The sequence below is a fragment of the Haemaphysalis longicornis genome, unplaced genomic scaffold (genome assembly GCF_048455015.1).
Source record: "Haemaphysalis longicornis isolate Haplotype H1 unplaced genomic scaffold, Haemaphysalis longicornis Haplotype H1 scaffold_12, whole genome shotgun sequence".
NCBI lineage: Eukaryota > Metazoa > Arthropoda > Arachnida > Ixodida > Ixodidae > Haemaphysalis > Haemaphysalis longicornis.
The window spans coordinates 98,033,839-98,059,489 of NW_027526225.1; the positions used below are offsets into that span (position 1 = coordinate 98,033,839).

The window sequence follows — 25,651 nt, forward strand, 5'->3', positions numbered from 1 at the left end:
ACTATGGCGAGAAGTTTGCGGGTGGGGCGTAATGAACTTACTGCGTGAGAGCGAACGATAGTACCTATGGTACAGGACCATTTTGGCGAGTTTTCGGCGGGGACTGAGCAGAGGAAGGTTGGCGAATTGCTTTAGTTCTTTGACATTTGTGAACGAAGAGAAGTCGGCATATGTAAATCTATCCGCGCGATTTCGAATGCCTTCCAGTTGACCGATAAGGTAATTTTGGTAAGGCTACCACATTGGTGAAATGTACTCTACTTTAGGGTAGACGAGCGTGGTATAAGCCTTTTTTTTAGTTCCGGACGGGCCTCTTTCAGGGTGTGTTAAAGGTAGCCAAGCGATTTTCTAGCTAAGGATGAGATGTGTGCGATATTAATAAAACATTATTTTGTATTACGGAACGCCCGCAGTTGCAAATAAGGGGAATACTGAGAACAGAGTTATCAGCGTGTTCGTTGCACATAAGCCTCCAAGTGATGCGATCAAACTAAAGTAGCTCCTCCGCTACATTAGCGCAGCCATGTTTCTTGATGATGGCTTTAATCTCCGGAGACCAACCGGACAAGCAAGCCCCTGGACACGTCGTAAGTCTACGGCAAGAAAACAGCAGGTGAGTCGCCACTGCCTCATCTGTTTCGCTGGATATCTAGCCTAGTTGCTAGAAGGTTGCTTTGAAATTGCCTCGTTTTTTATTGCGTTCAGGCGTTTCCTGCCTTTCTGCCCCTCCTCCAAACTTGTATTTAGCCTTCATCTGTTCGCCGCTAAAAAAACAACAAGAAGAAAAATACAAATCCCGTACTTGTAGCAGATGTCCTCGAGGAGGCACGTGGTGAGGCTCATGGTGGCGATTCCAAGGCCGCTTCGCTGCGCGTCCAGGTAAGTCAGCACTTGAGCCACTCTGTCAGCTTTCTGCGGAATCGAGACAACATCGGAAGCAGCGCTTCAGAGGCCAACGAGGGAAGAAGTTCAGACTGCTCTACGAGCGAAATCACTACGCTGCGTTTAATACCGTTCATTGGCAGGGCGGTGCGACTACTTGTAAAACCTGACTGCGCCCGACTACCGTAGCACTCTCAACGCTTGTCAGCGCCCTCACCTGCTCGGCATCCCTCAGGTTGTAGACCGTCTCGATCTTCGTGACCCGCTCGGGCTCGACGCCGCCCATGTAGTGCTGCACGACGCGCTTCACGTCCTCCTCCCTGCCGAGGGTGGTTCGAGGAAAGGCCGTTACGTTCCGAGCTAAGACCTTCTGGTGCGTGATGCTAGAATTGTCTCCTATTATCGGTTAGTTATGAATATCCTACCCTTGCCGTACCAGTATAAGAAACCTCATAACCTTCTTTCTCTGCTTCTCGTGTGTTTATTTAGTTAAACAACATTACTCAGTAAAGTCGGCAAGGTATAAGAAGACGGACTCAGTTGTGGGACTTATCTGTACGTGTTCCCTAGACTTCACTTCCGCAACCCCTGTTGGCTGTTCTTGCCGCCAGTGTATGACTTCATCGGTAGATCACAGAGCGATTGGTTACCTTAACAAACACAGCCAAATCCAAAGAAAATGTTCGGAATTCCGCCCAGGAAAATTGGATGTCCAGCGAAGCAGTTGTAAACCCCTATAAATGCTGATGGGGGAGGGTATGAATTGTTTCTCGTTGTCTTGGCGGGCTTGTCACTAGCGCTCTCTTCTCTGGCGGCAAGAGCTGTGATGCCTAGCTTGACGCATGCGATCGGCGTCTTGGGCAAGAACTGCTGTATTTAGTGGCACTAGTCCTGCTTAGCCTTGGAATATGATCTGCAAACATGATCTCGACTGACAACACATGGTGGTAGGGGAAGAAGGTCCCATTGTTAACAGGCGCCTAATCATCCATATTGCGGGTTCAATGCTTGGTTTGTGGCTTTTTTTAACTAATACCGATCTCTATGCTCTACACCTGACCAGCCTGACACATGCGCTCGGCTTCTTAGGCGAGAACTGGTGAGTCCTGCCTTGGTGGTTTCTTTACGGCACTAAATTTTTCGTGCTACTCTGGAAAACAGAACCTGAAGTTTGGCAGCTTCTTCAGACGCAGGAAGTAGCCGGAGTAGAAGTTCGCCTTGAGCCAGTCCGGCGACCCGGCGCAGACCACCCGGCCTTCGCGCATGATGACCACGCAGTCGGCGACGACTTCGGCGTCCTCGATGCTCCGCATGGGGACCAGGACACCACTGTTGAAGCCAGACATCACCAGGGCGTCGCGAATGAGCTGCCGGTTGGTCGGGTCATTCAGCCTGGTGGGGTCGTTGAAGATCATCAGCGGCGTCTGCAAGTGCAAGTGGCGAACAGCTGATCTTGACGTGTATAAGGCTTCCCTGTGGCCTACTGCTGACACGATGCGACGGCCAGCAACGTTGTCGACAAGGCACATGCACCTTTTATGCGGTACCAGACATGCCGTAGAGCTGCGCACAATTTGGTCCGCACACAAACCATGTATTTGTATTTTACCCTGACATGCTAAAAGTATTGGTGGGCAGAAGCGAGCACGTACTGCATAAGTAGTTTCAAGAAGCCCGGTAGCACATTTTTCAACGTATTTGAAGGGACTAAATGCTTTCAGAACGGAGTCGGCAGGCGCACACTACACTTACGATAATGGGTCACAAAGTGCCACAGCCAAATACTACTGCCCAAAGCAAATTAGACGACCGAGGAACTTGCTCAAAACTTTTTTTCTCTTACTCAATCTGCGCATTGTTCGCGCACTTGAGGGATGTTACTCAATGGATATTGTGGCTGCTTGCTGCCTTCCTTTCAGTTCCGGATAGAGAGAGAGAGAGAGAGAGAGAGAGAGAGAGAGAGAGAGAGAGAGAGAGAGAGAGAGAGAGAGAGAGAGAGAGAGAGAGAGAGAGAGAGAGAGAGAGAGAGAGAGAGAGAGAGAGAGAGAGAGAGAGAGGAGTGGGGGAAGGGAGGGAGGATGGGTGAGAATTAACTTCATTACATCGGTTGATTGATAAGATGTGGTTGGTGCCCCCAGTCCAGGGCTCCAGTCTCCAGGGCACCAGTGGCTTCTCTGGCGATTGCTCGACACCGCTCGTCGTAGTCGGCGCTGCTAGAAACTGCCTCTCTTCACTGCTGGAGGACGTATCTGCTGTGACTAAAAAATCCCGCACTGCCGCTCGGCGTGAACGAGAACTTCAACTTTTGCAGTGCTTCCAGGCACAAAGGAAAGGGTGGGAGTGTTTATATGGACTGCTGAACGGTCCCTCTGAAAGAGATGGAGGATTTTCTTGGTGGGACTTCGCACTCACTTTTGTCGGGCCGCTGTTGTGAATGATAGAGTGAGTTTTGCTGTTAATCACCTGCCGTTACTCCGCGTGTAATGTCACGACAACAAGCATGCCGCAATCCCGTCCATCTTTCTAGACGACAGGTAATATTCTTTTTAAAAAAAATTGTATAATGGGTCAGCAGAATGAATGAGGGATTCTTCGCGTGCAGTGCGGCTGGACGACTCGGTTGCTCCGTCACGCATACGCTTCGCGCTTGCATGCTGTGTCACTACATGAGCCTGCTTGATGATGCAGCTATTTTGGCAGAGAAAAAGGTATTTTTTTCATAGAGTATACAGAATGTTTTCACATTGGGAAACTAGGCAGAGCAAAAGTAGGAGGCAGATGGTACTTAGGTGGAGCACAAATGCAAGTTCGCTGAAAGTACAGACCCGCCGCGGTGGCTCAGTGGCTAAGGCGTTGCGCTGCTGAGCACGAGGTCGCGGGTTCGATTCCCGGCTGCAGCGGCCGCTTTTCTGATGGAGGCGAAAAGCAAAAACGCCCGTGTGTACGAGATTTCGGCGCACGTTAAAGATCCCAAGGTGGTCAAAATTAATCCGGAGCCCTCCACTACGGCGCGCCTCATCGCCTGCGTTGCGTCGGCGCGTTAAACCCTACAATCAATCAAAGACCTACAGCATGACACGATATTTGAATACAGGCATTATTTTGCGTGAAGTTGTTCGTCATAAGCTTGTGGTATCACGTTGAGGGAAAACGGCCGCACGTGCGGTGATATATAAACATTTTCTGACCTTGAAAAGAAAGTTTAATATTGGGATGCGCACATCTGTGTTCGTCTTCGTTACTCGCGGGAGCGAATTTAATTGATTGATTGTAGCGCTTAACGTGCCGACGCAACGGGGGCGGACGAGGCCAGCCGTGGTGGAGGGCTGCTAATTTTAACCACCTGGGGATCTTTAACATGCGCCGAAATCTCGTACACAAGGGCGTGTTTGCTTTTCACCTCCATCAGAAAAGCGGCCGCACGGCCGGGATTCGAACCCGCGTCCTCGTGCAGATGATGGCCCGAACATCTTGCCAAAAGCAGGCTTTACAGGGAGTAAAAGTAGTCGATGCAAACAGATATCAAAGTCGGAAGATCAGTTGCTGTGCGGTAGTTTCTCGCGGTTACAGTTAGACCATTTAACCAAGCGAGATGGCCGACCTGGGCACAGTTGCCGTATTTTGAACGGAAAAGCCGGAGAGGAGAGAGCGGGAACTCACCTGATAGAGGCAACAGAGGGTGATGGACAGGCACAACATTCGTCGCATCCGTGGCGATAGCTGGGACACGAGTGTGCCTCTGTCATTGTCCATGGCCATAATCTTCAGCGCCCAGTCCACCGATTGCTCCGTGTCGTTCCACGAAAGTTGTCGAAGCGTCTGCGCCGGAAAATCCCGTGAAAATGAACCGGTTAAATGAATCAGCATTGACGCGTTGCAAGGAAGCGCGCCTTTAAGCAAACAAGCTCGAAGCTCCAGCAGTGTGGGTGCCGCTTTCTATGCACTTCGAATCATTCCCCTCGTGAACGTGCGTTGACGCACGAAACAATACTTGCGCATGTTTTTTCTCTCACACAAGAAAGTTACTTGGTCCTCCTCTTCTGCCGTTGCAAATCACGCCTCAAGGTTGTGCTCGTGATGGTACTGTCGCCTATGACACACATATGCACGCACGCACGCACACATATGTAGTACTTACTCCTCTTTGCACTTTCTATGACACACATATGCACGCACGCACACATATGTAGTACTTACTCCTCTTTGCACTTTAACCTCCCCTGCATCTCTCGTACGCTTTATTTACTCCTCTTTGCACTTTAACCTCCCTTGTATCTCTCGTACGCTTTCTTCGCATTAACTGATGTATAGCCTTGCGATTATAGGCTTTAGCTGAAGTCGTTTCGGTGGACTTGTTAGACATGCGTATGCATGATTAGAGTATGTGTTGCCATACTTATGTGTAGAAACGTTGCACAAAAATACCTACAAAGACTGACGCTATTTGTTTTCTGTAGTCTATAAATGGTAATCCTTTCTAGCTAATCGCTTCACACTGTATTCTCTACTATAACCTGAACATGAGAAATGAGAACGGCAACGGCCGGCGCCTTTACCGATGCGTAGATGAGCATGTTCTCCTCGACGGTGAGGTCATAGAAGAGCGTCCTCTCGTGCGGCATCGCGCAGCAATACTCCCAGGCCTGGCTCGAACTGCTGGTGGCGTCGAAGCCGTTCACGTACGCTTCTCCGCTCGTGGGCAGCACCATACCTGCGCGAATACCAAGAACTCATCCCTTGTTGGGCCGCATTGCCAAACTCCTTCCCCGCGCGTCGTATGCGTCCACTTTTTCAGACTTCGCAAGTGATTTCAGCAACGGCATGTTTACGTCACCAAGTGTTGACTGTGGCGGAGCGGGACTTTACTCAAAACGTCGATGCACTCAAGCTACTGACGTGTACTGTGAACGCTGCAGTGCTAGGCAATTGCAAATGCGGGGCAATTGCAAATGCGGGGCAAAGGATACGTAGTGTACCATAAGCACAAGACAGCCTCGTAGCTGTAAGTCCAGGCGAGTGCACACATATTCAGAAATGGGTAACTATACACTTACAATTGTATCGTTAACGACCACATACGATTCCCCACCAGGTAGTGAAAGTGTCATTTCCCTCACCAGTGTAGTCGCACTCGTGAGTACGTAAACAAAGGTCACCCTGTATCACGTACGCCGGTGCTCGTTATTAGTTACCTCGGCCTGTATTTACGGACTATCACATTCACATATGAGCTAAGGAAGTATTTTGTACCGGTGGTTCGTCTCGTGCGATCACGACGCGTTTTCGCACAATTGGGCTCACCAGTGAGGACATCTACGATGGTTGAGGAGCCGCACTTCGGTGGCCCCAGGATCACGGTGACCTGCCTCTTGAAGATCGCCAAGTTTACATCTTTGAGCTCTGCACCATCTTTTCCCTTCTGCAAGCACAAATGACCGTTGGTCGTCAGCTGCTGTCGTGGTGGCGGATAACAACAACAAAGAATGGTTTTAAACGTGCTGTGCTGGCTTTCAAATACATTGCAATGTTTGCTGGTGAACAGGTGGAATACAAAAGGACGCCAGCAACAGAAAATTATGGGACATAATATGCCTTGAAAAACTTCGGGATTTCGTATTGCTGTAATTGAATAATCATTATAGGTTGGTACCGCCACGAAAAAAGATTGACAGGAATTCCGAGAAATTTCTACCTGTTAAGTCGGCTGCCGCCGGTTCTAGTGCGTGCTGACGCGTTCCACTTTTAGAGAAATGTGAAAGGCTTTGGGCACAACAATCCGGTCTCCCCAGTCATGCATGAGAAAGATGATATAGATGGATATGGCGATGACTATTAGTACACGTATCACAGTGAAAAGCGACGACGGAACATGTAAGTAAACAATCCTTTCCCAGCTCTCTCGCTCAAAATTATGGCGTCTCAGGAAAGTAGACAAACCTTTTCAGGAGAGTGATACTGTGCATAGAGCAAGAGGTTGGCTTGAACATGAAAACTCTAAAAATAGTTTCCAGGATTCTCAAATTTTTTTTGTGATTCGCTGTCAAAATTTGCTCCCCATGCATTTCTAAGAAATAGTTTCCCTGTATCTAGAGTTAGGTTGCGCAACGTGCTGAACTTAAAACTACACACAAAGAAAGCTTTTATCCCCAATATTAGCTTTGCGAAAATATATAGCATTCCGCTGAATCACTACTCCACTGCAACACAGTAATCACTACTGAAAGGACTGCCATATGAGCCGGAAAGCTGCACCTGTTCAAAACTACGGCAATGGATGGTGGTGTGTCCTTCAGTGCTTACACAGAAAGAAATCCTCCAGCTACGATATGTTTCAAGCCTTGCGTGACTCAGTGTAAGCTTCGCCATTTTTTATAGACAGATTTGACTGAGTACACAAGCTGGGTTAGTTCTAGGCGTTGTTTGAAGACTTCTGGTTTGTACTGGTTATTTTTCGCTCGTCTTTTCTTTACATAAAGTCTCGATTTACACTGTCTCTGCCAATTATGCGTTTTTGTGCAGATACAAAGCGTTGCAAGGTTAGAGTGCATTATCATCGTTTGTGATCGTATTTCGGGCTTCCTTTATTTTGCTCAATACCGTGAAGTAAGTCAAGTTTCATTAGTTAATTTTTAGCTTTTTGTTGCTATTTATTTCTACAAACAATCTACGTTTAAAATCGTATTACGATTAAACGCGTTATAATTCTTCTACTATGCCCTTCGTCAGTTAGTCGTGCCTGCAAAAAGCTACAACCCCACAAGGACTTTTTGTATATATTTTTAGCTCTTCACACATACTCTTTCCGTATTTCATGCAAATTAACATAAGTGGGCGCTTTATACATTACGTTGATTGCATTTTGTGTAATAAGGGTATGAGAATGTTCTTAAATGTTGACAACTGAGGAGCCCCCGCTACCAGGATCCATTCCCGCAACACTCTCTTCCGCTGCAGATGTGTTGCCAAGCTGGTTTCTGAACAAAAACGCTTGCAAAAGTTGCAGGCTGGCAGTTAAGGGACGAACCGCCGTTACCCGGATTCACTTGAGCAATGTTCGCTCACCGCCGACACGTTCACGAGGTGGGCCACGGGCTCGGCTTCGTGCAGATGCGGCTCAAAGTAGCGCGGGTCCTGGTCGAAGGACACGCCGCTCACGTCCCACTGCTTCCGGGGACACCAGTAATCCCACTGCGAAAAGTTACGGGGAATAAATGTTACGGGAATTTCCGTCCGCGTACTGCGGAGAGCTGAAACGTTTCGGTCATTTCCAAGGCCACATTTTGCATCCGTTTGTCCGACACTAACCGGAGGTAGATTTTATTAGATGCGAAGCATCTCATGCTCGGGTCTGTGTCCCTCCCTCACTTGTCGTTGTCGCTGTCCGCCGTCCGCACTCTACTGCGCACGCGCGTCTTCAGCACCGTCAGCATTTGGGCTGACGTCAGCGCAGTCCACTATAAAAAGAAATAGTTAGGATGCGCCCGGTTTCGATCCCACGACTCTCTGGCCGCAACGGGGGGTACGTGGCGCTCTTCCCACGGCGCTACAAACCGAGACAGGAGCATGTGCTACGAACGCGCCTTATGTCCTTCACTCATTCAATCTACGTCAAGAAGCTACTGATGCAACGAAGGCACGCGAAGCTGAACGCCAAGGGAAACGACGAACTGAAAACTAATGGGAACTTCAGTCGACCCCATGGCTGCTTCGCATACTACTCAGGGTTCCCCTACGGGAAGATGGTGTAATTTTTTAGTTAGAAAGCAGAGGGAAGACGGTACTGTAGCACACCACAGATGTGACACGCCACATGCAGAAAACCACGTGCATACTTGTCGAGTGCAGGAAAAGGCGGCAATTGCTTTTAAGCCGGTTGTAGAAAGTCTGGTCATTAATGGGAAATAGGGAACTAAAGAAACCGGCTCGCCGAAAAGACACCGTGTTGCTGCCTTAAAGAGGGAAGGCCACATGCGAGATGCCGATTACGTACAGGAGATAACGGAAGGAACTTGAGCGAGCTCTGCTGATGCTTCGCGCGTGTTACTTAAAACAGGAAGAAATAACAGTAGAAGCAGAATGCGCATGTTAAGGACTCAGTTAATTACGAGCACGTAATATTGGGACAAAAATCCATGCAGGAATTTAGTGCACCGGTGCATCGGGATAGCTGACTTACACAGGTCACGCGAGAAAACGCGCGTTTCGGGAAGCGCAGTTGCACAAGAGGCCAAGGAGGAACACGTAGTTTATCGAACGCGAGAGAAAGGGGTGTGTCGAATAGAAGCAAGGAAAAAAGGGTAGAAAAAGAGAAAATAGCGGGTTTCCTCCTCCAGCCCAGCGATTTTCTCCCTTTAGATGTTTACATGTAGCGCCCTCTATACTGACTCTACCGTACACGTATACAAGGCAGTATAATTTCTCTCCTGTCGTCTGCGATGTGCCAACGGCGTCAACGCCGATAACAAAACCATTTTTGGTCGCACAGTAGCTTCCGCCTGTCGGGTGTACACGACGGCTCTGTGCAACGCCGCCCCTACAGTGCGCGACTTCCTTGTCCTCTCACTGCCTTGTCCTTCTACTGTTCGATGGCACAAGAAGTCGAGTCGTACTTCTAGGGGTCTCCCACCCTCGGTCTACGGGACGACAAGGATATCTGGACCCCCACACGCATCATCGAAATCACGGCGGCAACTGCACAAGAATTTCTGCTAGCAATTCAGGACTCTGATGCCCCGCAACCAGCTCTAACAGCCACGGGAATGTGCCTGGGAGTTCATTGTAGCAAATGTTCATCGCTCTCTCCTCTGATGATAGGATCACGGGATTGTATGACAATATCGCACAATAGCAAGTTTATCTCTCATGTTCGGGTCACGCGCAATACTGGTAAAAGTAGACATTAAATAATGACCGTGCGTACCGATAATAGGTAATAGAATGGTTTGGGCACGCCGTTTCCCGAAGGCACCACTTTGTCCAGGTACCGCGTGACGACCACCATGACCAAGGCCATCAAGGTGCTCCCCAGGGTAAGAACGCCGAGGCTCGTTGCGTCACCGGTCACCTTGTGCTCGAGGTAGTCCTTCCACGTGAGCTCGGCCTCTGCGACAACGAGGCATTGTGGGATCGTTTAAGGCTAGAGGGGAATGTGCTGCTACAAATCGGAAGGGAGGAGCTCGCGGAGCCGTATATAGCCAAAAGGTCGCATACAGGGTGTTGCGACGATAATTGGAACACTTTTAAAACATTTTCCTGAGCGAACCGCCGCTCTGTTCGCGTTCAAACTTGCCACGAAGGTCGCAATTTGTGGTCTATTTTGTTTGATACCGGGAGCAACGATGGTACTTACCTGTGTATCGTGAAAATAAATAAAAACAATTTTCGCCTATGGGAAAATGGCGGCTGATTTGAACGTGCGAGCCAGCGCAAGTTGATGTTGGAATGACGGAACCACCTGCAGAGTGAAACGCATGTTTGGGATTCACGTACTGAGCCAAATGGTGCAGCAGACGATCAGGAAATGCACCTAGAAATGACCTAACAGACGATCAGAAAACCCGGTTTTCGGGCTCGCACGTCCAAATCGCCGCCATTTTCCCATAGGCGAAAATCGTTTTTATTTATTTTCAGGATAGACAGGTAAGTACCGTCGTTGTTCCCGCTGTCAAACAAAATAGACCACAAAATGCGACCTTGGTGTGAAGTTTGAGCGCGAACAGAGCGGCGGTTCGCTCAGGAAAATTTTTTGAAGTGTTCCAATTACCGTCGCAACACACTGCATAAGCGGGACGCGCCTGCATCCTGCTGATGAAAACTCTTATTGTGCAGAGCGGGAGGTGTTTTGGCCACTCGCCGGTGGGAGGACTCCTTAGTCAAGGAATCCTTGCGCACTATAGCTGCCAGACGCGCCCTGGCGACCAGGCTCTCCTGGTCTTCAAGGCACGGACTGGTCGGTAGGTTTTCCTCCTTCCGCACTTTAGGGACATTCTCTAGCCTCTTCAGTCCCAAGACTGCACAAATGCAAAATCATCTGTAACACACTTTTATTCGGTTCATTATCCATAAAATAAACGCAAAAAAATTACAACAGCAAAAAAAAAAAGCAAACGAAAGTAATAAAATTTGATGGTACCCAATTGGGTACTCCGGGTCTTGCTTACCCTGTGGACGCATTCGAGCACTCACGCCGTTGAAGGCCATTTTTGCCGCCTGGCTCTTCAGAAATGCCTGGACACATCGCGCCACTGGACACATGGTTTAGTGAAAGCAAGGCATGCTTTTTGCGGGGAAACACGTTTGACGCGCAAATTTCGACTGGGGGCAAGCTTTTTCCTTTATGGTTGTGGTACCCATTTGGGTACCCGGGGACTGAGGAGGCTAGGACTGAACCTCGCCAGAAATAGTTTCTTTTCTCTCTCTCTTTCTTTCTCTCCCGCTACTCTGGAGTAAGGGGCAAGGAGAGGGAGGAAAGGGCTGGTGTACTGCTCCATTTTCCGACCATATGGTATAAGGTGCAGGAGTATAGGAAAGAAACGGCCATCTTGAAGAAATTGGGTGAGATACAGTTTACGAAATAGCATAGCATTGGTAAAAGCACTGCCTTGCAGCCAACGCCTTGTGCGAAGATAGTATAACGTTGCATTATTGACGTCGCCTTTCGGAGCCGATTTCAGATCACTGCACCTGTTCACTGTGTCAGCTCGCTCCGACGTTTCGCAGAAGTCTCTCTGCCGAGAAACGGGAACGGTCGGCCACGGGGTCCTTAGCCTCTCAACACCACCGAAGGTGCCGCCCAGACACACAGAAGACGCGCAGAACGACCGTAATTTACGGCCACGGCCGCGCTGAGAATCCGAGCTCCTCCAGAGCACGAACGCGCCCCTGACTCAACGCGACTGTTTATGTTCGTTCTCTCTCTCTCTCTTACGTGTGTGTGCTGTTCGCCCAGAGAGTCGCCCCACGCCTGTGCACCGCGTCAGACGTTTTCTCCCCGTGCTCCTCTGTCCGAATCTACTGTAACCTCAATTTTTCTCTATTATTAAACGTTTAAATTCTCAAACCCTAGTTTCTTCCATTCGATCTTCATTCGAGCCACGACCTAGCTCACAACTGCAACGAAAATTTATGCCACGACAAAGAGCGCGGAGACGAACCTCTGCTGGTATAATTCTATTCGAAAGTACTAGTATGGCTGTAGTGTATATACATACATACATATGTAAGTGCGGTTCATACATTTCAACGCGAGTGGAAGCCAGTATACACGCGTTACTTAAAGCTGAGCAAGCCTACGACAGTGTCCGTTTTTCCGCGACTTCTCAATGTCAAGGACAAGAGAACTGTTTTTTCATCTATGCCGAAACCCTGCAAAATTAAAATCTGTAGGCTATTCAGTTTTTCTTTATTCATTATAACTAAAAAAGTAATCATCAGTAAATAATGAAATAAATAAAGAAAGCAGACTTATTGCAAAACTTTCGCTTTAGAGTGACGTAATATGGCCGGAGTGACGCACTCAGAACTAGCACTGAAAACGTAGTGAACATGTTAACTGCACATCAGAATTCAAGTGATAGAATCAAACCGAACAGGAAGACCCACTGCTACCGCCCAGTAGTGTGGTTTGGGGGTGCGTTACGTCGGCGGTCACCAATCGCACAAACACAATTCTGTGACGTCATTGAGTAATTGCTGGAATTGGTTGGGGAACGACCCCGCATCATTTGTTTCCCGCAGTATCTCGATTATTGGTTTCCATTTTGCGATAAAATTGGTATCACGGTTATCGAGACAAAGCCTTCTTCGGAATGAAGCAAACTTGTGTTTTGTCATCACGTCCCGTTCGATGGCGGTATCTCGAGGGGTAAGAACCGCAAGAACCCCGTGGGCGATGTAGCATGGCGACGTACCGTACTTCTCGTAGTGCTCAATGACGTTGAGGCACCATAGGAGGTACATGACAGGGCTGCACGCCGAAGCGACTCTGACAGGCTTGCTGGTGAGATAGTAGAAACCCAGCCCGAAGAAGTTGTGCACCAGCGCGTACGGAACGAGGCCCAGCAGGATCCAGTAGATGGCGGACGCAGCGAACGCCACGGAGGCTGCACACGTATACGCCACAGTGAGCGAACTGGGCCAGTTTAAAGGGACCCAGCTACGAGGAACTGCTGATTGCCACAGAGCATGGGGAATCACCCGCCATAAGCAAGAGTCGTTGGCAATGGGAAGGGATCCCATACATGTGCCGTCGACATAGTCATCATTGTCATCGACTTCAGTGGAGAAGCAGGCAACGCTTATAGCGATTCGCGATGTGTATGCATACGCACAGTATTGGCCACAAAGTTAGAGGTCATGCAAATAAGGCCACAAAGAATTCAACGTACAAGCCAAGTAACTACTCGTGGAGGCAAATATTTTCCGCCAGGAAGCTGGTGCGACGCAGCTTGTATTACGCAGATAAGCCTACAATGTGCGGGTTGATTTATTGATAAACAAGCACACACGCGCGCACGCTGCCACGATATTGACCCTTGCGCATACAGGAATACCGATTCCATTTCTCATTCCCCTGTTCCGACACAAATGTCCGCCTCGAGGAGACAGTTTACAATCGCGCCAGTGGGGGACCATAGCAGGTAATCCTACTTTACGCCTACTCATTCGCCAAGGTCTCTCGTTAGGATAAAATGGAGCTCTTTTTAAGGCCGCAAATGCCGTCACAAATAGTTGACATACGAAGTCAAAACTGACGTCAAAGGGTCGACGGGTGGCATTTCATAAACAGCTTTCGCTCTAAGGGGCATCGTGTTGATACATAAGAGAGGAGGAGGAGGAGGAGGAGGAAAAAGCGAACTGTTTTACTGACGGTTCCAGATGAAGACCGAGAGCAGCATGGCGTGCTCGATGGTGAGCACGGCGAAGACGACGAGGCAGATGACGAGGAACTCGGGGTCGACGTAGTGCAGCAGCGCCGTTCCACCGGCGTTGCGGTACACGAAGAGCGGCACGCACATGAGCAGGATGGCGCAGCCCATGACGAAGCCGGCCTCGTACACGTGGCCCATCAGGTACGAGCCGCCGCTCATCCCCGCGTGCAGGAGCACGTCCTGGGCGCGCAGGTTGTGCCCGCATCGTGGTGAGGTCGCAGCAGCCCGCGCCCGACAGGGACCCCGGCGCCGCGTGCGTGCGTGCTTGTACTATAGTTTCTCAAGTTATTCCCTGGCAAATTGAAAGCATAAAACGGGGGTAAGAGAGCGCGAATCCTACTACCTCATGGCCTCGCACCCTTCTTCATAGCTAAGAAACACCCAGCGTTGATGCACAAATTGCGTGATGCGTAGAGAACGAACAAACGCGAATGCTAAACATAAGTGTTGCAGAGGTCATTCTAAATAACCGAAACGAATGGCGAACAACAAGCCATGAGTGCCCGAATATCACACCAGGGTGCGAAGTGCTGTCATGGCGAGGAAAAGTGAATTATTAGTCTGCTGCAACTATTTTAGACATAAATGTCTCCACCGGAACTGTGCCACTGCCAGTGCCGCGATCCACATGCTGCCGCACTGTATACACCACACTCGGGTTCCACACTGAAATGCAAGCTGGGGCACACTGGAATCTGCACTGGGACACAACAATGTGGCCTCCTGTTTTTCTACTGAGCGATGGCATCGGGAATAAAGTGCAGACGATTTCTTCCCTGAAGCCAGTAACACATTACATTGTTCAAACATCACTGCGGTTCCGGAACTATCTAGGAAGGCGCAAGAGTCCCCATGCTTTCACGGCCCTCTTCTAGTATTACCATTAAAGTTTCTTGCCAGCAATGCATTGCTCGTCCAAGCGAAGCCGGAGCAAAGAGGCACGGGGTGTCGCGTTTTTTTTTTTTTTTTTTTGTGTGGAATGAAGAAAGAGATTTTGTGGGGGTATTTGCTAAATATACAGGCACCGTCCGACTTCTGCGGGAAGCTGCTTGTATGACACCAGAAAAAGGTCTTCCCGGCAATGCATCTGTGCACAATAATGTCGGCATCGAAGCGGCTTGTTGGGTAGGATGAATTTCGAACGTGTACAAAGGAAGACGATTAGGTTCATCTTTGGAAGATATCAGAGAGGGGATTCCCCGTTCGTGCTAATGCTTAGAAATAACATGAGTTCACTAGGGCGCAGGCGCAAAGTTATTCGTCTCCATATTTTGCATACCATCGTACATCGGAAAATTGGGATTCAACTGCCTCGCTATAGAACTTTTTTGAAGCCTCTCCATTCCGCCAATGTTTGCTAGAAGAAAATCTCACATGAATAGCTTTTATGCACGTACTATTAAACTACAGGATCCCCTCCCTCCCCCTTCAGATTTTACGAATGAAAAATCTCACACATGAGTTGGAAAATGGTTTGTCTCATGAATTACCGTAACCTAAACCAATGGTGCGGCTACTTTTACTTTTTATTAATTTTTCTAGTTTTATAGTGACCTTAGTGCTGCATTGCTGGGGCACGGTGTTTTGCCTCACTGAGATTTCACCTGTGCTGACAGGAAACGAGCTTTCTGAATCAGGGAACAAACTCGAGTTGACGATATCATAGGTGAAATAAAGAAAAAGAAATCCACTTGGGCTGGCCACGTATTTAGACAAATCCAAAGCCGGTGGACCATCAGGATAACAGATTTGATACCCGAGACGGGTGCAGAATAAGGGAAAGGCCGATACCACGACGGCGGGATGAACCAAGGAGATTTGGGGGGCAAACAATGCAGTCGAGTAGCGCAGGACGGGAGGTGTCGGATGTCAATGGGAGGCCCTGACGAGGAGCTGAGTAGGATGTTGCTGATGATTCTTTTTTTATGGCTGTTGTTCTAGGCTAGCATTTAGACGTGCGTGTGACGTGCCATAGGTCGCAACCTGTTCATGCGCTCTTTGTACTTCAGACGTTGTCTATTGCCCCACCTATATGGTCCAGCATGTTGGCGTTCAGTATGAATAAGTGGATAACTGGAAGCGAGAGGGTTTAAACATTCGTATGACTATTCCTAACGGACAGTTCCTGTACTGCTTTAACGCCGCAAATTTATTTTGCTGCGCTCAGTTTTTACAGATGGTATTTATTTGCTTAATTTAGTACCGTCAGGTGCCAGGGTTCGCCCTAGCTAGTTCATTGCCAAGCACTTTTGGCCCATTTTGTGCTTACTTCGCTAACGCGTTTTTCCTTTTGCTGACCGGTTTTTATCGCCCAGCCACCCGCGTGTGCACAACTTCCACGTTAATATCAGAAGCTGTTCTAACTGCAAAAAAGAAAGCAGGAAATTGGAGTTTTAAATTTTCTTTGCACGTCCTCGTAAAAATATGGAAGGTATTTGAATTCTGAATGCAGCTTGCGGATATCGGCCTGCCAGGTCATTTCCACAAGCAGGTCGGCACAACACGACCAAAGATAATGCAACACCCCAGCCCATAAAATGCCGGCTTATATCTCGGTCTTCCTTTTTGCTGTTTCCTTATTGTTACTGACATATTCCTTGCAGTCCGAACTAACTCTTGAGTTATTACATAACAGGCTCTGACCACGGAGCTCCAAAATGCTATTGCAATGCTTTCTTAGTGCCGTAGAAAAGTAAGATATTTCTTCCAAGCCGTATTCACGCAGTTCTCATTACCTCGGATATCCTTCTGTACTGCCACAAGGCTTGTTGTCGCAACAGTTCAAGAGGGTATACGAAAGATATCTTGGGCGTCAACAACAAACCGCCAATGGCACACTCAAGGAGGTATACAGGGCGCAGACTAGCCGAGACTCCGTAGGGGCCCACCTTGGTTCCTGCGCGCTTCTCGCGCACGAGCTTGACGACCAGGGCGGAGAAGGGCACGGAGAAGCCGACGGCGAACCGCAGCGCCACCGTGGCCAGCGTGTGCTCGTCGGAGCCGTAGAAGAGGCGCGGGTACGGCAGCCGGATCAGGAACACCTGCGCACGTCCACAGCACGGCACCGGAATACGGTTGAGGAGCGCCCACGCCATGCGAAGGACCACGTTATGGCAAGCGGTGCTTCCTATGGTGGAAACGACGCTGCATGCATTCATGCTCACGTAGTGCAGTTTTGAAGAGTATCGGGCACTGAGGCCCACTTACAATTTGAACTGAGAAACCTAGCTCATAAACCATGGGTGGTGGTGGTGATTAATTAAGAAAGGGAAGAGAAAAGAGCTGGGGATATTGTTGAACTCATCAACCGTGCTACCCAAAGCCCGCTCTCTCTCTCTCTCTCTCTCTATCTCTCTCTCTCTCTCTCTCTCTCTCTCTCTCTCTCTCTCTCTCTCTCTCTCTCTCTCCCTGTATTCCCTATTTCTTTCCTCCTGTTTTGGGACATAGATATACTGCTGTGACTGGTCCCACATTTTGTTTCACGTTTTGATTGATTGATTGATTGATTGATTGATTGATTGATTGATTGATTGATTGATTGTAGGGTGTAACGCTCCGAGGCAACGCAGGCGATGAGGCACGCCGTAGTGGAGGGCTCCGGATTAGTTTAGACCCCCTGGGAATCGTTAACGTGTGCCGAAATCTCGCACACACGGGCGTTTTTGCTTTTTGCCTCCATCAGAAAAGCGGCCGCCGCGGCCGGGAATCGAACGCGCGAGAACGAAATTTTGAAAAAAAAAAAAATAATAAGATAAAAATGCAGGAAATGGGGAACCGTGCAATGCCCTGCATTTCCACAAATAAGCAGATTTTGGGGGAAGTTTCATATGCAGTCGTTGTAATAGCGTAAATGAGGAAAAAATAAATAACAAAAAATGAGAAAATACGAAAAATGACCAACCGCATAATGACATGCATTGCCATAGTAATGCAGATATTGCGGAAGGTCCACCTAATAGCGTAAATGAAATAGTTGGTAGAAATAAATGTTGAAACACTAAAAAATAAAAATTACGGAAAATGTCGAACCGTGTAACACCGTCGTTTCCCACAGTAATGTAGATTTGCCGAATGTTCAAAACGTAATCGTTATGGTGATGATTGGTCGAACTAAATTTAGAAAAATAATAAGAAAAATATTAGGCAATTAGGGAAATTGGCAAACCGTATAACGGCCTGCATTCCCACAATAATGAAGACTTCGCGTACGTTCAACTTCGAATCGTTATAATAACGTAATAGCGTTAAAAAACGGAGATAATTGGTGGGACAGGATTTAGACAAAATAGGGAATTGAATGTAAAAATTCACACTCAAACAAGTGGCATAAGAATGTTACGCATTAGTAGATAATTCTCTGAATTTGTGAATAATTTTTATACATGCTCCAGGATGGGTTTAAACATTTTTCAAAGAAGCGTCAATAGCTAGGATCCGGGATTTTAGGGCGCCCGAGCTCTGGCGGAGAAACGCAATGTGAGAAGCTCCGGGATATCGCTACGCAAATACCCCGCCACCTGGGGGTTTTAATGGGACATTTTTGCAGATAATGCAGTACAATGGCCCATGTTTCGTGAATATCCACCCGCGAGTGCCCCGTACCGGCGTCAGAAACTGTCCTCCTCTCATTTACAAACTCCTATTCATATGGCATGCGCAGCCGCGCTAGGGTTTTAGAGTCCAACGGCCACTCTTTTACTGACCAGGGCGGCTCCTTGGGCGTTTTCGGCCTTGTAACGCCAAACGGCCGTAGCATTCGCAGCTATCGCTGTAGTAAGTTATGCTCTAATCCCTCTTTGTTTAAAATATTCGAGGCCTTATGCGGTTAAGGCTTAGCTCGACTTTAAAGGAGACTAACGCCAGTAACAGATACTTGGCCTGACAGCCATGGAATATCGGAGGGATAGGAACTGAGACGAATTGACCGAGCATGCAGGGTTGCTATAATGCGGGCGGAAATCCCCCATGCGGTGGTGATGCTTTGTTTTTCTTTTTAGTCCGCTTGAAAACAACCCAGCACGAAAACGACCCGTAACCCTTCTACTCAGCAGCACACAGCTTTACAAATGTAGGCGCCGGATGCCGCACTGATGTTTCTATTCAAAATCGCCATTTTTATACAAAATATGACGTGCGCACAATTTTTAAATCAGCTTCCTATGAAATGCTTACTTGGGGGGTAGGGTTACGGGGAGAAGAGGGCTGGACATACTGGCGCATTCTACTTTAAATTTTTTTAGTGCTGTACGGCGACTATGCTCAGAAGTGCGACAACAGAAAGCGCTTTGTAAAATGGTAGCGGTCGTAGAGGAATCCTGTGAGAAAGCGCGCCTAGCACTGTGATATTCATAACTGTCGTAGACGTTTTGCACGTCACTCTGTTCACGTGGTGACTGCTTAGAGCTTTCAGACAGACAGACAGACATTGAACTTTATTAGGTCCGGAAGGTCAAACCTAGCGGCCCAGAGGACCGTCTAGAGTAGACGCGGGCCGCACCTGCGCACCCAAGAAAAGCAAGACAAACAAGTTTTGGCCTCTGTATAGTCATGCTGGGCTACTGTTGAACTCCTATTGTTTAATTCTTCGGCCACACAACTGATTTCGGCATATTTTGAAAGGAAATGTACACGAATTCATAACTCCCGCAAGTAAAGACATCGGGTTTAAGATGCGTGTCCACTACGAATACACTCACGTCATGAGAAAGGGATTTGCCCAAATGTGCGGCCACTTGCTCGGCAAACGTTGATTCTACCAGGTACTGCAGTGGCAGGAGGAGCCCTGAAAAGATAGCGTCAACAGCGCGTTAAGCCATCGAAGCTTCGATCTAATACCCTGCTCACACATGCCTCTCTGTTTAAAAAGATTCTTAAACACCGTTTTGAAGCGAAATGCGAAATATAAGCTCAAGGGTTGACTCTTTAGTAAAAGAGTCCCCCCGCAATGCACAAAAAGAAAATACACGAGCGATCACCCCAACAGCTGCTGTTGTGCAGCTTCAGGTGGTATGTCTTAACGTTGTGGCTTCGAAAATAGAAAAACAACAACAGCTACTGTCATGCAGCTTCGTGTGTAACGTCGTAACATTGTGGCTTCGAAAAGAGAAACCAAAAAAATCATGCACCCCTCCGTGTACCGATGACGATGGTGGAACGCAAAGCTTTGTCGTGGCGGATTCTTTCGTTGTCTCAGCAGACCCTTAAATCCAAACCGCTGCGACTGTGTCGAAATGAGGCAATCGGATAGAAGCTGGCATCACAACGCGAGGGCCTAGGTTTTATTACGGTGACGGGAAGCGTTTTAAAGCACAGCCTCACTACTTTCGTCCTGCAGATACGTAAATTCACCTTGTGTCCTTAGACACACCCCCTGGAGCAAACCCTTTGAAGCGCGTGACGTGATTCGTGGGCCCGCTTTCGGCGCTGTGAACAAGGCCCCGCTTTCAGTCGTTCTACTCCAATGATCAGCTGAGCGGCGCGCAGTTGCGGGCGGTCAGCTGATTGGCAGCCGACCAACCCCGCCGCCTCCCACGCATGCGCCGCTGGGTCGTCTCGAACTACGTGACTCATCTTGCGCGCGGCGAGGAGGACCACCGTGTTCGCCGCGATTGACACCGAGGCGGGCCTCCTCCTGTGAGCGTTGCACGGGACCGAACGGCGTTGGGCCGTGGTAGGAAACACAGCTACATCAAAGGTTAACCAAGAGAAACCAAGACTCAAACAGACTAAGCCAAGCTTTTGCTTTGCATAGCCAAAGTTAGCTGAGCTAAGCCGCAGCCATTTTAAATGCGGAGCATTTCTTAGGCTCGCGATGTCACTCGTCGATGTTGTCGGCGCCGTCCACACGCTCACTGCGCATGCGCGTCGCGTCGAGGCGCAGGTGCGCGTCTCTCCCCCGTACCCTCCTCGCTCTCAACAACAGGTGCGGCGGTGCGGGAGGAGCGCGTGTACCCCGTGCGCTCCGTCACTCTCAACAACAGCTGCGGCGGTGCGGGGGGAGCGCGTCTGTGCGCGCATGCGTCGTAGCTACCCGTGCGCTGCGTCGCGCTCAACAGTAACGGCGGCAGGGCGTGTACACGTGATAACGGCGTGGTGGGTGCGTGGAAAGCTCGCGCGCTTGTGTACGGAAGTGTGCGCAAGCGCGTCTCTCCCCCGTACTCCTCTCCCTCGAGCGCGGGCGGTGTGTATATAAGCGGCGGAGCGCGCGTTCGGAATTCAGTCAAGGGCGTCTTTGCTTGGCTTTCGCTTGACTTGACGCTTTGCTTGACGGCACCAAGCAATAAAGACTGACTTTACACTCCTTGCCTTCGCTTCTCCTTCATTTAATGAATAAGAATAATAAAGACGAAATAACAATTAAGCATTCCCAAACCATACCCAATTACGCAACATTCGCGCGATACCCCCACCACTCTGCGGCGCATTTACTCGAGTTCCCCCCGTGGGAAGATGCGGGCGGGTTTTTTTTTCTTTCTTTTCACCCAGGGCAATTCATCATCATCGTCAGAGAAAGCTGGCTTTCCTGCAGGCCGTTTTTGAGGGAATGTACGCCATCAGTTAAAACACTAAAGTTTCGTTTGAAAGGCCAGACCTTGGCATGCGCCATATCTTCAAAGGTTTGTATTGGCCGCTTCTTCCGCATGCTAGAGGCTGTCGCGTTATCTTCGCTGTTTGCGTCATTCGTTATCTACTCCGCTCCGCGCTTGCTCCCTTTTTGGACGACGTCGTCGCCGACGCCGCACAGTGCATCGCGGCTCTCGATAGGCCGTTATCACAGCCTCCAGTCCACCCATGTGAAAAATATGCTGTTTGCTCAGAATGAGTGGAAGCTGCGGGTACGAGGTCAAGGGTACGGCCATGAGTGCGGGTACGGAGAAACAACGGCCTGAATGTTGAGCCCCCGCTGCTTCCAGTTGAAAATTCTCCTTGATGCGAAATTTCAGCGCTGATTTTGGGGTGTTTTGTTTGTTCTTCGTATTGAGAAGAAATAGTTTAATTGCCACGCTTGCACAGGTGCCGCCTTAAGTTCTTGGCACAAGGATTTGTGAATGTACCAAAGTATTTGTCTTGCTGGCTTTAATTAAGCCATTACTAGTTTACAGGAAGCTTTGCCTATTAGGCAAGGCCCCTTTAATTGCATACCAATGAATCCGGACAGGTTCCAAAAGAAAAAAAATTCTGAAAGTAACCACACCGTGTTCCAATTACTGTTAATGGCATCTGTATGTGCTTCTACAGACCATTCTGGCCTTACCTCTTAGCCGCCACACACAGGCCTCCGCTTATTCAGGGCTTTGTTCCGAATTGTTTTATGTAGGGACGGGTCCACTACGTTCCTTTTACCGACGAAGACATCGGCGAACGGTTTACGGCCAGCAACTCGGGCGCCATCTCTTCGCGGGTTGGCCTCCCGGGGCAGGTTTCAATCGCAACTTTGCTCTCTTTCCTTCTCGCGCTCTCTACCACCGTCATTCGTTGTCCGCTACGTTCCACCAGCCCTGCATTTCATTCCCCTGTGGGATCTATGTTTGTTCGTTTCCGCTGACGTCTATGTCGCCGCCGATCAATGCATTAACACCCGCTTAGAGTCGCGCTCCGACACAATGACAAAGTTTCTATCGCACGTTCGTAAAATACCACCTGATTATTTTGCTTTGGTACTGCAGTGGGCTCTGGTATAAACTCTGGAAAGTGGTAGTTCCAGCGAAAAGTTGCACATATAGCATCAGACCGTGGAGTCTGCGTTTTAAGACTGCTTTAAGGCAACAAGCATACACAGGCTGGGCAGAAGTTAATCGGTCAGAAAACAAACTTGCCACCGGAACGTTTTGCCGCTTGCGAGCAGAAAAACTCCGTACCCCAATAGCAGCCACCGAAAGGGGAATCAATTGAACAAGTACGAAGGAATCGAGGACAAAATTGCTTTCAGTTTTGCTGCGTGCCGCAGAATTTACTGTATCCAACTGCTATTTCAAATTTTCGCTAGTTTCACGCAATGTAGGTTATGGATTTACCCTTTCTCACGCTGATTCCTTTTTACTTCAAACTGTACATCGTTCACACCCTTAATAGAAAATATTTTTGAACAATGTACAGCCTCCAGGGGTTTAGATGGTCCTGGCGGCTACATACCACAGAATATCTGTGAAGCTGGCCGCAATTGTAACAATAACTCTGGACCATTTCTAAGTTATAAAGTACCGTTATCTCAAAAACCCCTACTGCACCGAAATTAATCTGTAATACTGTGCTTTGCGGTTTGTTAGAAAAGGTCTATGTAAAGTGACGTCATTGGTTCGGCTTGATTTCGCAAGAAATGCTACGCTACAAACAACACCTGCCCTCTGAGCCGTGAAGCTTTTGCCGCGGATGCGTGCCAACATTGCCAAACTGCCACATTGAGTCTCCCGGCTGCCGCAGCAAAAGATTGCGCAGGCTTAGGCCCCTCCGTTTCGTTCCTCGTTCGCCGCAGCTTTCCTCCGTGACCGATTACACTCCTATTCTCATGTCCTCATTCAAGGAGAGCGACACGTTTGCAATAGGGAAGAGGAATCGCTCAACTCATTTCGTCATAGCTGTCCGTATCGGCGGGGCCTGGGAGGATGGCTCGGCGCAGATAGCCGTCCTGCATGTCGAACCTGGCGTCGGGGAAGCGTACGTGGTACGTGAGCTTGTTGTCCGCGGTGCGATTGAACCAGACGGCCACTCGCCGAGTCTGGTCGGAGGGCGGAGACACGTCCTCCTCGACGTAGGCGGACGCCGCCTCCGCGCGCTCGAAAGGCACCGGCTCTGCACAAGCGGGGAGGAGGAGGCTCCTTTGGTCAAGTGCAAGGAATTCTTACCTCCACCTTCAATACGCCGTTGCGGGGAAAGGCATAAGGGTCAACCGAAATGGTAAAGCCACCACACTTGAAGCAAAGTCGTCGGTCAATTCCTGTCCCGTGCAACCAAGGAGGAAAGAATGCTCAGCACAGGCCATGACGCATCGTTTTCTGCATATGCGCTCTGTCATCTTAAAATGTCTACAAAGCACACTGCTGTTTCCAATTCTTCCCCGCAGCGTCTCGCCTCGCAACGCCGATGAAACCGGCGGACGCCACGAAATATTTCGGGAGTTGCTGTACTCGCCTCCTCCACCCATACTTTCGTACAAATAGAGACTCGTCGAGCCGTCCGACGCTAAGGGAACTGGCGTTGCCCGGGTTCGTCGTAACAATAAACCAACATGTTCGCTCCGTGGAAATCTGGAAGATGGAATACAAATGCTATACTTGGTTAACACCCAATGGTGGACTCTCTGCCGACAAGCAAAGTAACACGCACACACACACACACACGCACACACACAGGCACGCATGCAGGCAGATGCAAGAGGTTACGGTAGCGCGGTTTTATTGAATGGAGCAGACGCAATGCGCACTGCACAGCGTTTAAGTGATGCCGTCGATAGAGTAACGCTGACGTTTCCTGTCTCGCTAGGTGTTGGGGGTTTGTACGAAGTGGCGTCGCCAAAGGTCTCGCGCCGATATCTACTACGCGCCGGTGGTTACGGGGAGACGTGCAATGTGTATGTCCACTCACTCCATTTGCCCGGGAGCTCTCCACAGACCGTCTCTACCAGCTCGGCGAAGAGCGTTTGGTTGGGTGCGAAGGCCAGCTCGCCAGCGTTCCAGGACTCGTTGGGCCGGCCCCATAGTTTTATGGGCGTGATGCCGCCGAAGACCTCCTGTCGATGAGGCTCCCCGCGATACGGGGCCACGGAGTCGTCCCACACGGAGCTCATCATGACGAGCATGAGGGCGAGCTGTGCAAGCGTGGTCAGGTAGTGACGTCGCACGCGCGTCAGCCACACGCGGAACCAGAGGGTCAGGCCGAGCTGTTCCCAGCTGTCGTTGGCCATCGCTCCGGCTGTGGATCCTCGCTAGACGTCCTGGAAGCAGGATGCATGCGTTATTAGTCGCGGCAAATACGCAGTGCGGTTTCAATACTGCGGTACGTACTAGAGTTCATCTTACGATATGGGCCAGGCTAGTATTGCCGGAATCGGCTCTGTACGCGTATTGTTATGAGGGGGGCGGGGCTCGATGCGGGCTTCCGTATGGCGCGAGGCATCTGCGTTCTTCAAGGTGTGAATGCCTTAGAGGGAGGCCGGACGCTTCAGGTAGTGTCTAACGGTACGAGGTGCCAAAGAATGCAGCTGGTGTGTCCCACACACACTACTAGCAGGACCCAGGGAGACTACGGAAAATGAACGAACCGAACATCACCAGTGCAGGAAATTTTACGAGCCATAAGACAGAGCTGCATCTTTGCGATCCACGAGCAACAGAAATAGCGGTAGAATAATAGCGTTTAGTATACATGGCCACCGAATACCTTGCTGCAAGAACAGACACGTCAAGGGATGGCAACAGCAGCTTTCAAAAGTATAGACGATTCTCAATAAATCAATCACAGTCTATGTAAAACATATGTGCCATAAGGCGACGTATTTCTTTGCAAATGTAGTAGCGGAATTAACGTGACTCCTGTCGTGGCTTAGTGATTCCGTCTTGAGCAAGATGACGAATTTGATCGTACCCTGTAAACAAAAGAAAATGCCAAAAGAAATTCTCCGAATTTAAAATTCCCGTAGTTCACGCATAATTCTAAATACTGTTCAGAATCTGAGAGCGCTCATTATCACTGTCAATGAGGAAAGCGAGTACAGCAAGGTCACCATAGCGCCGTAATAAAATAAGCATCGCAACGCTGACTGAATAGCCGTGGTGGTTTACTCAACGATGGAGGTAAGGTGTGTACGACGAGGGGCCTGATCACAGTACAAGCGAAGAATTTGT

At 49.2% G+C, this 25,651-nt stretch overlaps 1 protein-coding gene across 1 annotated transcript in view; it reads right to left on the reverse strand.

The window, feature by feature from the left end:
- LOC144161742 (phospholipid-transporting ATPase ABCA3-like) overlaps positions 1 to 25,651 on the reverse strand; it is a 74,967-nt gene that overhangs the window by 30,798 nt on the left and 18,518 nt on the right. Inside the window, exons 2-15 of the mRNA XM_077692349.1 lie at positions 24,393 to 24,741; positions 23,373 to 23,600; positions 19,508 to 19,593; positions 16,700 to 16,852; positions 13,751 to 13,991; positions 12,792 to 12,983; positions 9,803 to 9,984; positions 7,945 to 8,070; positions 6,184 to 6,301; positions 5,439 to 5,593; positions 4,543 to 4,701; positions 2,047 to 2,306; positions 1,100 to 1,202; positions 803 to 912 (exon numbers count right to left, since the gene is read on the reverse strand). Of these exons, the coding sequence (XP_077548475.1) occupies positions 803 to 912; positions 1,100 to 1,202; positions 2,047 to 2,306; positions 4,543 to 4,701; positions 5,439 to 5,593; positions 6,184 to 6,301; positions 7,945 to 8,070; positions 9,803 to 9,984; positions 12,792 to 12,983; positions 13,751 to 13,991; positions 16,700 to 16,852; positions 19,508 to 19,593; positions 23,373 to 23,600; positions 24,393 to 24,711 (2,432 nt within the window). The 5' untranslated portion in view covers positions 24,712 to 24,741. The remainder of the gene's footprint in view (positions 1 to 802; positions 913 to 1,099; positions 1,203 to 2,046; positions 2,307 to 4,542; positions 4,702 to 5,438; positions 5,594 to 6,183; positions 6,302 to 7,944; positions 8,071 to 9,802; positions 9,985 to 12,791; positions 12,984 to 13,750; positions 13,992 to 16,699; positions 16,853 to 19,507; positions 19,594 to 23,372; positions 23,601 to 24,392; positions 24,742 to 25,651) is intronic.